Here is a 13,513-nt window from a genome sequence, read left to right on the forward strand (position 1 = left end):
AGAAATTGCAGGCGGCCTGGGAGTCCGTGAACCGGCTTAAAAATTTATTGCACGGCACTGCTCCGTGCACCACCCTCCAGGCCAAGTCCCCGATGAATAGTGGGAGGACCCCTGCGTAGAGTGCCCTCCATCGGGGACCCCTCCTTGTGCATGAATCCCAAAAAGTTAGTTTGCAGGTGCAGTAGGTAATCAGGAAGGCGCATGGAATGTTGGCCTTCATTGCGAGAGGGATGGAGTACAAAAGCAGGGAGGTCCTTCTGCAACTGTATTGGTGAGGCCGCACCTGGAGTACTGCGTGCAGTTTTGGTCACCTTACTTAAGGAAGGATATACTAGCTTTGGAGGGGGTACAGAGACGATTCACTAGGCTGATACCGGAGATGAGGGGGTTACTTTATGATGATAGATTGAGTAGACTGGGTCTTTACTCGTTGGAGTTCAGAAGGATGAGGGGTGATCTTATAGAAACATTTAAAATAATGAAAGGGATAGACAAGATAGAGGCAGAGAGTTTGTTTCCACTGGTCGGGGAGACGAGAACTAGGGGGCACAGCCTCAAAATACGGGGGAGCCAATTTAAAACCGAGTTGAGAAGGAATTTCTTCTCCCAGAGAGTTGTGAATCTGTGGAATTCTCTGCCCAATGAAGCAGTTGAGGCTAGCTCATTGAATGTATTCAAGTCACAGATAGATAGATTTTTAACCAATAAGGGAATTAAGGGTTATGGGGAGCGGGCGGGTAAGTGGAGCTGAGTCCACGGCCAGATCAGCCATGCTGGCTCGAGAGGCTAGATGGCCTACTCCTGTTCCTAATTCTTATGTTCTTATGTGCCCAGGAGCAGTCCTGCGAGGAGGCCCTCGGACCTACCCGCTCCCCTCCGCACAGGGTGCCCAAAGATCAGGAGCGTGGGACTGAAGTGCAACCAGGATTTGAGGAGCAGCCCCTTTAAATAATGGAACAGGGGCTGCAACCTCGCACACTCCATAAAAACATGGAACACGGACTCTTCCAGATCGCAGAAATTGCAGGCGGCCTGGGAGCCCGTGAACCGACTTAAATATTTATTGCACGGGATTGCTCCGTGCACACCCTCCAGGCCAAGTCCCCAATAAATAGAGGAAGGACTCCCGCACGGAGAGCACTCCATTGGGGACCCCCGCCTCCTCCGGATGGCAAGATGGTACGTACCCGCACGGCAGACGAGGATGGCAAGGTTGAGAGCGTGCAGGAGCAGCCCGTACAGGAATCCCCTCCATGCAGAACTGAAAGGCATGGAGGGGATTTCCCCGAGGCGGCTCAAGTTGTGAGGGGCATCTCCCGCGGGGGGATTCAGGGATTGGCGCCGATGAGGAATTCCATCCGGACGGGGATCAGTACGGGTGGGATCTCCCCACCACGTGCTTGAGCCTCCTCGACACACTTAACACAGTCAGGGCCCAGAGCTGTTTTTAGCAACTCGATGGCATTGGCCTTGTGCCGGACGTCGTCCCAGGATAGGCGCCGTGCCAGCTCGTCTGGCACCATCCAGCCCGCTCCTCCGCCATCGAGCAGGTCCCTGACCCTGGTCACCTCACCAGCCACAGCCCTCTCGTCCGCCTGCCACCTAAAACCTCGGCCGTGGAGGTACGGATTCCCGAGCAGCGGCTCCTGCAGGACAGCTGCCACTCCAGCCGATGGAGAGCTGCGCTTGGTGGAGACTTTGTTCCAGACCCTGGTGAGTTCCTGGTAAAAGACAGGCAGCTCCTGGACAGCGATCCTGACGTCCCCCCAGGCTCACAAACAGGAGCTGTGTGTCATTATTGAGGCAGTACTGCTGGCGGAAGAAATGCGTCGCCAGTGCACACTGTCTAGGAGGGGGCTCGACGTACAGGAATCTCTGTAGGGTCTGAAGACGGAAAGTCATATGCCCAACATCTCTACAACTCTTTTGGGGGGGGGAACAAAATAAACATTAGATCAAGTGCCCCCCGATCTGGGGACACTCCAGACACTTTTAACTGCCCTCTTTTCAACATCTCTACAACTCTTTTGGTGGGGGGGAACAAAATAGACATTAGATCAAGTGCCCTCCGATCTGGAGACATTCCAGACACTTTTAACTGCCCTCTTTTCAACATCTCTACACACCTGTGAGCACACTCACAGGTGTATACATTACAGTGGGTATACGGAGATAGGTCACAGATAAGCCATGATCTCACAGAATGGTGGAACAAGATCGAGAGGCTGAACAGCCTCCTCCAGTTCCCATGACAATAAATAGAGGGGTTGAGATCTTACCAGGGCATCAAACACCAGCTTATCATACGCGCTGTTTTCTGAAAACTCCATCATGATGCTAAAGAGGGCATCCAGCGTATCCTGGAGGAACTGCAGACAAAAAGGAGAGACATGGGGTCAGAGAGAAGCACCTCAGGGTTACTTGTGAGCTCATTGATTTGATTTGCAGGAATTTTAAGAGGTTTCATTTAACACGGTTGAAAACATGAGGTCACAGAAAATGCCAGATATGTTAACATTTTACAAACCTACAGAAACAGACACAAACTAAACACAATATTGTTGCATTTTTTTGCATGTGAACAGCAAGGCTCTGGAATTGCAACGAAGACCATGGGGGGTAGGTGTTGGAGTAGGGTGGGAGGCGGGGGGGATGGGGAAGGCTTGAATTTCTACTCACCCTATTTTTGCCTAAAATAAAGAAAGGCTTGCATTTATATAGAGCCTTTCACGATCCCAGGACGTCCCAGGACAGCCAATAAAGTCATTTTTGAAGGGTAGTCACTGTTGTAATGTGGGAAACACGGCAGCCAATTTGCACACAGCAAGCTCCCACAAACAGCAATGTGATAATGACCAGATAATCTGTTTTAATGGCGTCGGTTAAGGGATAAATATTGGCCAGGACACTGGGATTAACTCCCACTGCTCTTCGTCGAAATAGTGCCACGGAATCTTTTACGTCTACCTGAGAGGGCCTCGGTTTAATGTCTCATCTTAGAAATGGCACCTCCAACAGTGCAGTACTCCCTCAATATTGCACTATAGATTATGTGCTCAAGCCCCTGGAGCAAGACTTGAAGCCACCACTTTCTGTCAGAGGTGAGTGTGCTACACACCGAGCCACGGCTAACACCTTGAAACACAATACTGATCCAATCCAAATCCAATCCACTGCTCTTCTTCGAAATAGTGCCACAGGATCTTTTATGTCTACCTGAGAGTGCCTCGGTTTAATGTCTATCTTAGAGATGGCACCTCCAACAGTGCAGTACGTTTTTGTGCCATTTCCAGTGCAATTGAGTTGCCCACGTGGGCGGGTCGGGTTGGGCCGTGCTGTGATTTTGCTGAGGTACCTTATTCTGGTTGGGAAATCTAGTGCTGCCAATAGATTGACCTTATGCCCAAAGCGAGCCTTCGAATGGAGGAATTACTCGATGAGAAAAGACCGAGGTCCATCCAGTTTGCTTTCCACCATCCTCGTAGTCGCATGATACAACGCGAATGGAATTGTTGATTTTGACTGTTTTAAGTGTTCCTTCACAGCCCAAGTAACATTGGGCACCAGGAACGCATTCGTTTAAAGGTATTACATAAATGCAAGCCGAGAGTTCAGAGCAGCGCGAGCCCGGGGAGCCGGCGGAGGCCTATAAAAGGCCCAACGTCGTCGGGAGGCGGGAGTTCGGAGCAGCGCGAGTCCGGGGAGCCGGCGGAGGCCTATAAAAGTCCCAACGTCGTCGGGAGGCGGGAGTTCGGAGCAGCGCGAGTCCGGGGAGTCGACAGAGGCCTATAAAAGTCCCAACGTCGTCGGGAGGCTGGAGTTCGGAGCAGCGCGAGTCGGGGGAGTCGACAGAGGCCTATAAAAGGCCCAACGTCGTCGGGAGGCTGGAGTTCGGAGCAGCGCGAGTCCGGGGAATCGACGGAGGCCTATAAAAGGCCCAATGTCGTGGGAGGCGGGAGTTCGGAGCAGCGCGAGTCCGGGGAGTCGACAGAGGCCTATAAAAGGCCCAATGTCGTGGGAGGCGGGAGTTCGGAGCAGCGCAAGTCCGGGGAGTCAACAGAGGCCTATAAAAGGCCCAATGTCGTGGGAGGCGGGAGTTCGGAGCAGCGCAAGTCCGGGGAGTCAACAGAGGCCTATAAAAGGCCCAATGTCGTGGGAGGCGGGAGTTCGGAGCAGCGCAAGTCCGGGGAGTCGACAGAGGCCTATAAAAGGCCCAATGTCGTGGGAGGCGGGAGTTCGGAACAGCGCGAATCTGGGGAGTCGGCGGAGACAAGCTGGTGCAGGTGCTGGGGCAGAAGGTAAACATAGAAAGGTGATGTCACAGCCAAAGGGGTAAGTGATTGGTGAGTCGTTTATCTATTTCTTTTCCCTATCAGTCGGTAACCTTTATCATTGTTGTTGCCAAATTAAGTTAATCTAAGGGTTAAGTCATGGCAGGAGAGCTCAGACACGTGTCATGCTCCTCCTGTGCTATGTGGAAACTCAGGGATGCTTCCAGTGTCCCTGACGACTACATGTGCCAGAAGCTACGAGAAGCTGCTGACAGACCGCATTGTGGCACTGGAGACGTGGGTGGATTCACTCTAGAGCATGCGCGATGCTGAGGATGCCATGAATAGCACGTTTAGTGAGTTGGTCTTACCGCAGGTAAAGGTTACACAGACAGATAGGGAATGGATGACGAACAGGAAGGGCAGTGGAAGGAAGGTAGTGCAGAGGTCCCCTGCAGTCATCCCCCTCCAAAACAGATACACCACATTGGTATTGTTGGGGGGGGATGACTCATCAGAGCAGGGCAGCGGCAGCCAAGTCCATGGCACCGTGGGTGGCTCTGTTGCACAGGAGGGCAGGAAAAAAAGTGGGAGAGCAAAAGTGGTAGGGGATTCTATTGAAGGGGAATAGATAGACGTTTCTGCGGCCGCAATCAAGACTCCAGGATGGTATGTTGCCTCCCTGGTGCAAGGGTCAAGGATGTCTCGGAGCAGTTGCAGAACATTTTGAAGGGGAAGGGTGAACATCCAGTTGTCGTCGTGCATATAGGTACCAACGATATAGGTAAAAAACGGGATGAGATCCTACAAGCTGAATTTAGGGAGCTAGGAGTTAAGTTCAAAAATAGGACCTCAAAGGTAATAATCTCAAGATTGCTACCAGTGCCACGTGCTAGTCAGAGTAGGAATCGCAGGATAGCTCAGATGAACGATTTAGATGAAGGAATTGAGTGTAATATCTCCAAGTTTGCGGATGACACGAAACTGGGTGGCGGTGTGAGCTGTGAGGTGGACGCTAAGAGGCTGCAGGCCTGGACAGGTTAGGTGAGTGGGCAAATGCATGGCAGATGCAGTATAATGTGGATAAATGTGAGGTTATCCATTTTGGGGGCAAAAACACGAAGGCAGAATATTATCTGAATGGCGACAGGTTAGGAAAAGGGGAGGTGCAATGAGACCTGGGTGTCATGGTACATCAGTCACTGAAAGTGGGCATGCTGGTACAGCAGGCGGTGAAGAAGGCAAATGGTATGTTGGCCTTCATAGCTAGGGGTTTTGAGTAAAGGAGCAGGGAGGTCTTACTGCAGTTGTTCAGGGCCTTAGTGAGGCCTCACCTGGAATATTGTGTTCAGTTTTGGTCGCCTAATCTGAGGAAGGATGTTCTTGCTATTGAGGGAGTGCAGCGAAGGTTCACCAGACTGATTCCCAGGATGGCCGGACTGTCATATGAGGAGAGACTGGATCAACTGGGCTTTTATTCACTGGAGTTTAGAAGGATGAGAGGGGATCTCATAGAAACGTATGAAATTCTGACGGGACTATACAGGTTAAATGCGGAAGAATGTTCCCTATGTTGGGGAAGTCCAGAATCAGGAGTCTTAGGATAAGGGGTAAGCCATTTAGGACTGAGATGAGGAGAAACTTCTTCACTCAGAGAGTTGTTAACCTGTGGAATTCTCTGCCGCAGAGAGTTGTTGATGCCAGTCCATTGGATATATTCAAGAGGGAGTTAGATATGGCCCAAATGGCTAAGGGGATCAAGGAGTATGGAGAGAAAGCAGGAAAGAGGTACTGAGGTGAATGATCAGCCATGATCTTATTGAATGGTGGTGCAGGCTCGAAGGGCCGAATGGTCTACTCCTGCGCCTATTTTTTATATTTCTATGTTTTTATTTTATTTCTACGTTGTTGCTGTTGTTGCCTGGCGATGCTAAAGGTGTAAGTAAAGAAATGCGATCAAGAACCAGGAATTAAACCAGGCCCGTGGAAGGTGTTAAATGAAGTCAACTTTGTAAGGAAGCTGGATAATCATCAACAGACATACAGTAAGACAGGGTGTTGGCTAGGAAAGGTAACACTGTGAGGGAGCTGGATTAACATTAATACAGGGGCCGGGACTTTCTGCCCCTGCCGCTGAATTCCCGCTTCCTGTCCCTCAAAGGAAGCGGAGCGCAATCTCGCGCGGTCCACTTCTTTCAGAGGTGGATACCGAGGCACTACTGAGGCGCTGACACACTTGAACACCCCTCCCCATTGCTTGAAGAGGGCCGCTTTGAACTCTGCAAGGCCTCTGATGGCCTCCACTCAACCACCAGGACAGCGTGGTACCGGCACTGCAGCCCAGCACCCAAAATGGAGTGCTGGGCTGCATGATGGTGGCCCGGACCACATTACGACAGCTATCATTGAGCCGACTCGAGAGTCGGCAATGCAAAAAAAAAGATGGCGGGCCCGGGGCACTGCCGACCTCCCCTTTAACTAGCGTCCCGAGAGCGGATGTCGGCCAGCTTCGTGACCGCGGGGGCAATTTCCACGGCGGGGCATTAAGGGGTCGGCGCAGGGTGGCGAGGGATCACCGTGCACACCGATGATGCCATCGCCGGTTGCGCGGCGGCTAAGGACGCTAACCACGGGGCGCGGCGCTGCCATGGCGGCACCTCCGCAAACCTCTGGACAATTTCCCGGGAGACAGTAGCACCCCCTCTCCCAGGGCGAAAAGTCTTCTCCTCCACCCCCACCCCCCCCCCCCCCCCGCCCAGGAGCTTTAGAAAGGGGCAATTTCATCCCAATGATCCTTCGCACTGAATATTGAGACGGATTAAAGCTCGACAATGTATTAAGTAGGATTCCTATTAGTAAGAATAAGGTCGTTAACACAGCAGGTTGGTTGAGAAGGGTTAGTAATTCCAACAGTATGAAGGAGCAACATTAATATCGTTAGATATGTAGTCAGTAACACAAGACTGCTCAACTGAACATTGCGACGAAGGTGAATTAACATCAGTCATTAACAGAAGCTGTTGGATGCAATGAAGTACTGAGTCTGGCAGTGCGACAGGGCTGAATTAACATCAGCCATTAACAGAAGGTGTTGGGTAGGATGAGTTACTGAGCCTGACAGAGTGAGGGAACCGGAGGGGTAGAGATACAATCATTACTGCAGGATGGTGGCTGGGAGGAGTTACTGAATCTGACAGCGTGAGGGAGCTGGATTAACACGAGTCATTACCTGAAGGTGCTGTATGCAACGAGTTAGTGAACCTGGCAGAGCAATGGTGCTGAAGTAATGTGGGCACTGTTGAAATGACAGGATTCGTCAGGCACCTCGGTCTAACAATAGCATCTCTCGCATTTATTCAATGGCCTCACTCGAAGCCTTACTTTATGTGACGTTTTTATCGAAGTTCTGTCATCAATCACGCATGCCGGAATAATTACTCTGCATGTTTGATTACCATTGGATTTCTACGCGCAGGTCGGAGGCATCTGCAACCTCCATCTCACTCGTGCTGCATCTCAGGTGAGAACACTCGACATTGGGTATAGAGAGAACGAAGAAACTGTCCCAATATTCTGTACTGACCTCCCTCAATGCAAACTCACCAAGAACTTGGGAAACAATAAAGAGTGAATATGGGTGGAATTAAAGAAAGAAAGAATTGAATTTATATGGAACCAGGTCCTTTCACAGTGGTTCCTGGTTATCTGTAGTTTGCAGTTTGGTCTGGTCCAAATGCTTTCTGCGTTTTCCCAGTACATGGTTTCACAACAAACGTTCCATTTTCATCACATACACTCCATTCCCCTCTTTGGCTAATACAGTGCTAGCAGCCCACTTGGGACCATGAACATGGTCTACATCATTTATTCTGATGTCGCGTGGAGGAGCCGTGCGATCATGGTACATTCTCTGCTGATAGCATACAGAAGGCTCGGTTCTGAGTGATTCTGTCTGGTGACTGCGTAGCACCTGGGATAGCCGGGTCGGTAGGGAGTTTACCATGACACGTGTGGTGCTTGGCTTTTTGATTTGGGCTGCCTACTCGGGACTATTGTCGCTGACCCTAAGGTCTGGCAAGCCCAAGATGGCCGATATGGCCTTGAAACTTTCAGTAGTGGCAGGAGGCCCCGTGGTTCCCCGTGGAACCTGGGCCCCGGACCACCGACTGTGTAGCCTCCCTGCCTTTCTTTGCAATGTTGCAGGGTTGCCCCATAGGGGGCCATCTGATGGGATGAGCATTTCGTCTTTGCGGCGGATAAGCTACAATAACCCGTCTAACGGTTCACCGTTAGCAGGCGGTAACGTGGGATCCTGGCTGGTCCAGGTCTTAAACTGGGGGGCCATTAAGGTTAACCACTTGCTTTCTAGCACTTCCATAACAACGAACAGGTCTGCAAGCTGCACCGTTTCCACCCCAGTGGTGGGCAACTGTAGCCAACTTTGCGGCATTCTCAGTGCCTAGCCCGTGGCGGATCATGTTACAGTGCACAGATAGCGTTAGACATTCTCGAAACAACGCATCAATAATGGTGCCTCTGCTCTCTCAAAACTGTGGGATGGACAGCTTGACTGACTCGAGCAAATATTGGGACACTCTTTGGTACGTCTCTTTTGTCCCGTGATCCCAAGCTACTGCCTTGGTTAACTTATTGGAGACATGTACAACTGGTTGGGGTTCGCCCGCTACTTTGGCTTGCTGAACAACATGACCGACCCCGTGTGATAACACATCATTTGCTACAAGTACTTTGTCAAATACATATACGACCCGTCGGTTTTCGCCTGCTACCCTGACCCCCATATGATAGTACATCATTGGCCGCAAAAGAACACTCACATGGGTTGCACAGTGCAAACAACTTATTGGAACGTAGTGGGTTCCTGGCCCTTCCAAGCGGCCGCCCCTTTACCTTTGCCCCAAACCCGTGCTGGCCAACGCATGCCGCTGTTTCGTTACGGCGGCATCCCGTGGTCTGGGCGCTCTCTCGTCCTGTGGTCTGGACGCACTCTCGTCCTGTGGTCTGGATGCTCTTTCATTCCGTGGTCTGGACTCACTCTCATCCGTGTCTGTGAGGCCGACTGCCGCAATCTTCCTCCCCAGGGATTTTGTCTCTGGCGTTGAGAAGGCGCATTTAGATCGTTTTAGCCGGAGTCCCACACTGCTTGATCGACCTGGAGCCTTTTCCATCGTCGCAAGGAGGTCGTCGGCTTTGGGTGGAGGGTACCGCGCCTATACTGCTGCTCGGTTGATCTTCACCTCCTCGTGGTCGTGATGAGCGGCCTGTGCCTCGGGGATCTTCAAATGGAACTGCACTTCGTGAGACGTCGTTCGCCGGAGAAGGTACGCAGAGGTCTTCCAAGTTCCATCGAATCTTCCCCATCCATCTTCTACCAAGCAGCGTTGGCCCATCACCTGAAACAATCCAAAATGGTAAATTGTGCACCGCTCCCTCATGGGATGCTCTTATGTCCGCACTACCAATAACTGGTATCAGCTTTGCCTGAATCGGGATCAGCTTGGGTCGTTGTGCTCTATCGCCCCACAGCCTCTCGAATGCCTTCTGGCTCATTACTGATTGACTCGCCCCCGTGTCCAATTCCATGGAGACTGGAGTGCTGTTGGGTTTAGCTTTTAACGTTATGGGAGAGCATTTGGTGGTGATGGTGTGTATCACATATACTTCTTGTTCATCCTCAGGTTGAGTTGTCTCTCCTGCTCGTTCAGCGTGATCTTAGCTGGATCGGTCGTCCTCTCCTGACTCTGCTACGTGGTGAGTCACAGGTCATTTGCTCATTCGCTGGAGGTGCCCCATTGTTCCACATAGGGCTTGAATCGACACTGATGAGTTCTATGACTACCCCCGCAGTGCCATCACGGTATTGATGGAAAAGCATTCACACCCCACGGCGGACTCTGAGTCACCCTAGGCCTCAGTCTGGCCTCTGCGGTCGTGTGGGCCCTGCCCTGTACAGTTCTGCCGAATAAAACATTATTTTATGCACAGTACGTGTCGGTGAGCTTCGATTCTGTAAGGATATCTGTTTCGTGTTATCGCTCATGGAAAGGCTATCGTGATGGTCTTGCTCAGATCTAGGGATTTGGCAGACAGCAGTTTGCGAAGAATGACCTCGTGGCCGATTCCAAGCACGATAAAGTCCTGCAACATTTCCCCCAAAGATCCTGCAAATTCGCACTGCCCCGCAAGGCGTCTTAGTCAGCGACAAGACTTGCCACATTCTGTCCCTCGGAGCGATGGTGCGTGTAAAAGCGATACTTGGCCATTAAGATGCTCTCCTTCGGCTTGAGGTGTTCCCGAACCAATGTACACAGCTCTGTGTAAGTCTTGTCCATTGGTTTGACCGGTGCCAGCAGATTTTTGAGGCCATATATCGAAGACCCACATACGCTGAGGAGAATTGCCCTGCGTTTGATCACCGTCCCAGCCTTGTCCAGTTCGTTGGCCCCGAGCTACTGGTCGAGGCACTCAACGAAGGCTTCCCAATGATCACCCTCAACAAATCTCTCAAGAATACCAACGCAGCCATTACCGCATGAAAGTTCGTGATCCGTTACTCGTCGCCAATTTGTTACATAGAAACATAGAAAATAGGTGCAGGAGTATGCCATTCGGCCCTTCTAGCCTGCACTGCCATTCAATGAGTTCATGGCTGAACCTGCAACTTCAGTACCCCATAACTGCTTTCTCGCCATACCCCTTGATCCCCCTAGTAGTAAGGACTTCATCTAACTCCTTTTTGAATATATTTAGTGAATTGGCCTCAACAACTTTCTGTGGTAGAGAATTCCACAGGTTCATCACTCTCTGGGTGAAGAAGTTTCTCCTCATCTTGGTCCTAAATGGCTTATCCCTTATCCTTAGACTGTGTCCCCTGGTTCTGGACTTCCCCAAAATTGGGAACATTCTTCCTGCATCTAACCTGTCTAACCCCGTCAGAATTTTAAACGTTTCTATGAGGTCCCCTCTCATTCTTCTGAACTCCAGTGAATACAAGCCCAGTTGATCCAGTCTTTCTTGATAGGTCAGTCCCGCCATCCCGGGAATCAGTCTGGTGAACCTTCGCTGCACTCCCTCAATAGCAAGAATGTCTTTCCTCAGGTTAGGAGACCAAAACTGTGCACAATACTCTAGGTGTGGCCTCACCAAGGCCCTGTACAACTGTAGCAACACCACCTTGCCCCTGTACTCAAATCCCCTCGCTATGAAGGCCAATATGCCATTTGCTTTCTTAACCGCCTGCTGCACCTGCATGCCAACCTTCAATGACTGATGTACCATGACACCCAGGTCTCCACCTCCCCTTTTCCTAATCTGTCACCATTCAGATAATAGTCTGTCTCTCTGTTTTTACCACCAAAGTGGATAACCTCACATTTATCCACATTATACTTCATCTGCCATGCATTTGCCCACTCACCTAACCTATCCAAGTCGCTCTGTAGCCTCATAGCATCCTCCTCGCAGCTCACACTGCCACACAACTTCGTGTCATCCACAAATTTGGAGATACTACATTTAATCCCCTCGTCTAAATCATTAATGTGCAGTGTAAACAGCTGGGGCCCCAGCACAGAACCTTGCGGTACACCACTAGTCACTGCCTGCCATTCTGAAAAGTCCCCATTTACTCCTACTCTTTGCTTCCTGTCTGACAACCAGTTCTCAATCCATGTCAGCACACTACCCCCAATCCCATGTGCTTTAACTTTGCACATTAATCTCTTGTGTGGGACCTTGTCGAAAGCCTTCTGAAAGTCCAAATATACGACATCAACTGGTTCTCCTTTGTCCACTCTACTGGAAACATCCTCAAAAAATTCCAGAAGATTTGTCAAGCATGATTTCTCTTTCACAAATCCATGCTGACTTGGACCTATCATGTCACCTTTTTCCAAATGCGCTGCTATGACATCCTTAATAATTGATTCCATCATTTTACCCACTACCGATGTCAGGCTGATCGGTCTATAATTCCCTGTTTTCTCTCTCCCTCCTTTTTTAAAAATTGGGGTTACATTGGCTACCCTCCACTCCATAGGAACTGATCCACTCAGAATAAATCCGCAAGACTGTGTTGTAATCTCAAACTGTTGTGACCTTGGTCTCTTTATTCAGACTTCAGAGTGGAGAAGCAGCATGGTGAATCACCTTTTATACTTGCTTGCCCAGGGTGCACAGGTGACCCTTAGGTCTCCCACAGGTTTGAGAGATGCCAAGTCTTACATATTAGTGAGGTTTACATACATACATAACACTTTAAGGTAGCTAAACCCATTAGTATAGAGTCAGCACAAGGAATGGTGCATACTCAATCCTACATCAGTCCATGAGTTTCAGGACATAAAATGGTGGGTGATTCAATTGTTTTCTTATTAACAATTGGTAGGTTTTTCTGCCGTGGCTCCCTGTCTGCCCACTCTAAGGGAGCAGATGCAGTGGGATGGATGGAGCAAACAAATTTACTTGCATGTATCTGTTCCTGGGTATTGAGAGCATTATGGTTAGACCTATTAAAGTATGGGAACACCATGACCTCCAGGTTCCACTGCCTTGGACATGGATCAACACTCCTTCACCGTCGCTCGGTCAAAATCCTGTAGATCTAGCTTCATTGTAGGCACAACATCAACAATATCAACAACTAGTGGTTTTTTTATTCGTTCATGAGATGTGGTCGTTACCCATCCCTAATTGCTCTTGAGAAGATGGTGGTAATCCGCCTTCTTGAACCGCTGCAGTCCTGTGTGGTGAAAGTGCTCGTACAGTGCTGTTAGGGAGGGAGTTTCAGGATTTTTACCCAACGATGAGGAAGGAACGGCGATATATTTCCAAGTCAGGATGGTGTGTGACTTAGAGAGGAACTTGGAGGTGATGGTGTTCCCATGCGCCTGCTGCCCTTGTCCTTCTAGGTGGTAGAAGTCGTGAGTTTGCGAGGTGCTGCTGAAGAAGCCTTGGCGAGTTGCTGCAGTGCATCTTGTAGATGGTGCACACTGCAGCCACTGTGCTCCAGTGGTGGAGGTAGTGAATGTTGAAGGTGGTGGATGGGGTGCCGATCAAGCAATTGGAGGAGCGCTGAGATCTCGGAGGGTTCAGGAATCATAGAAATTTACAGCACGGAAGGAGGCCATTTCGGCCCATCATGTCCGTGCCGGCCAATAAGAGGCTATCCAGCCTAATCCCATTTTCCAGCTCTAGGTCGTAGCCTTGCAGGTTACAGCACT

The 13,513-nt window shown here is 50.3% G+C and overlaps 1 protein-coding gene across 3 annotated transcripts in view; it reads right to left on the bottom strand.

Moving 5' to 3' along the window:
- The window catches only part of LOC139236054 (dedicator of cytokinesis protein 2-like), a 1,544,097-nt gene that overhangs the window by 1,069,065 nt on the left and 461,519 nt on the right, over positions 1–13,513 (bottom strand). For all 3 annotated transcript variants that reach the window (XM_070866795.1, XM_070866794.1, XM_070866796.1), the window contains one exon: positions 2,280–2,369. In XM_070866795.1, coding sequence (XP_070722896.1) covers positions 2,280–2,369 — 90 coding nt within the window. The remainder of the gene's footprint in view (positions 1–2,279; positions 2,370–13,513) is intronic.

This window comes from Pristiophorus japonicus, chromosome 2 (genome assembly GCF_044704955.1).
Source record: "Pristiophorus japonicus isolate sPriJap1 chromosome 2, sPriJap1.hap1, whole genome shotgun sequence".
Lineage (NCBI taxonomy): Eukaryota > Metazoa > Chordata > Chondrichthyes > Pristiophoridae > Pristiophorus > Pristiophorus japonicus.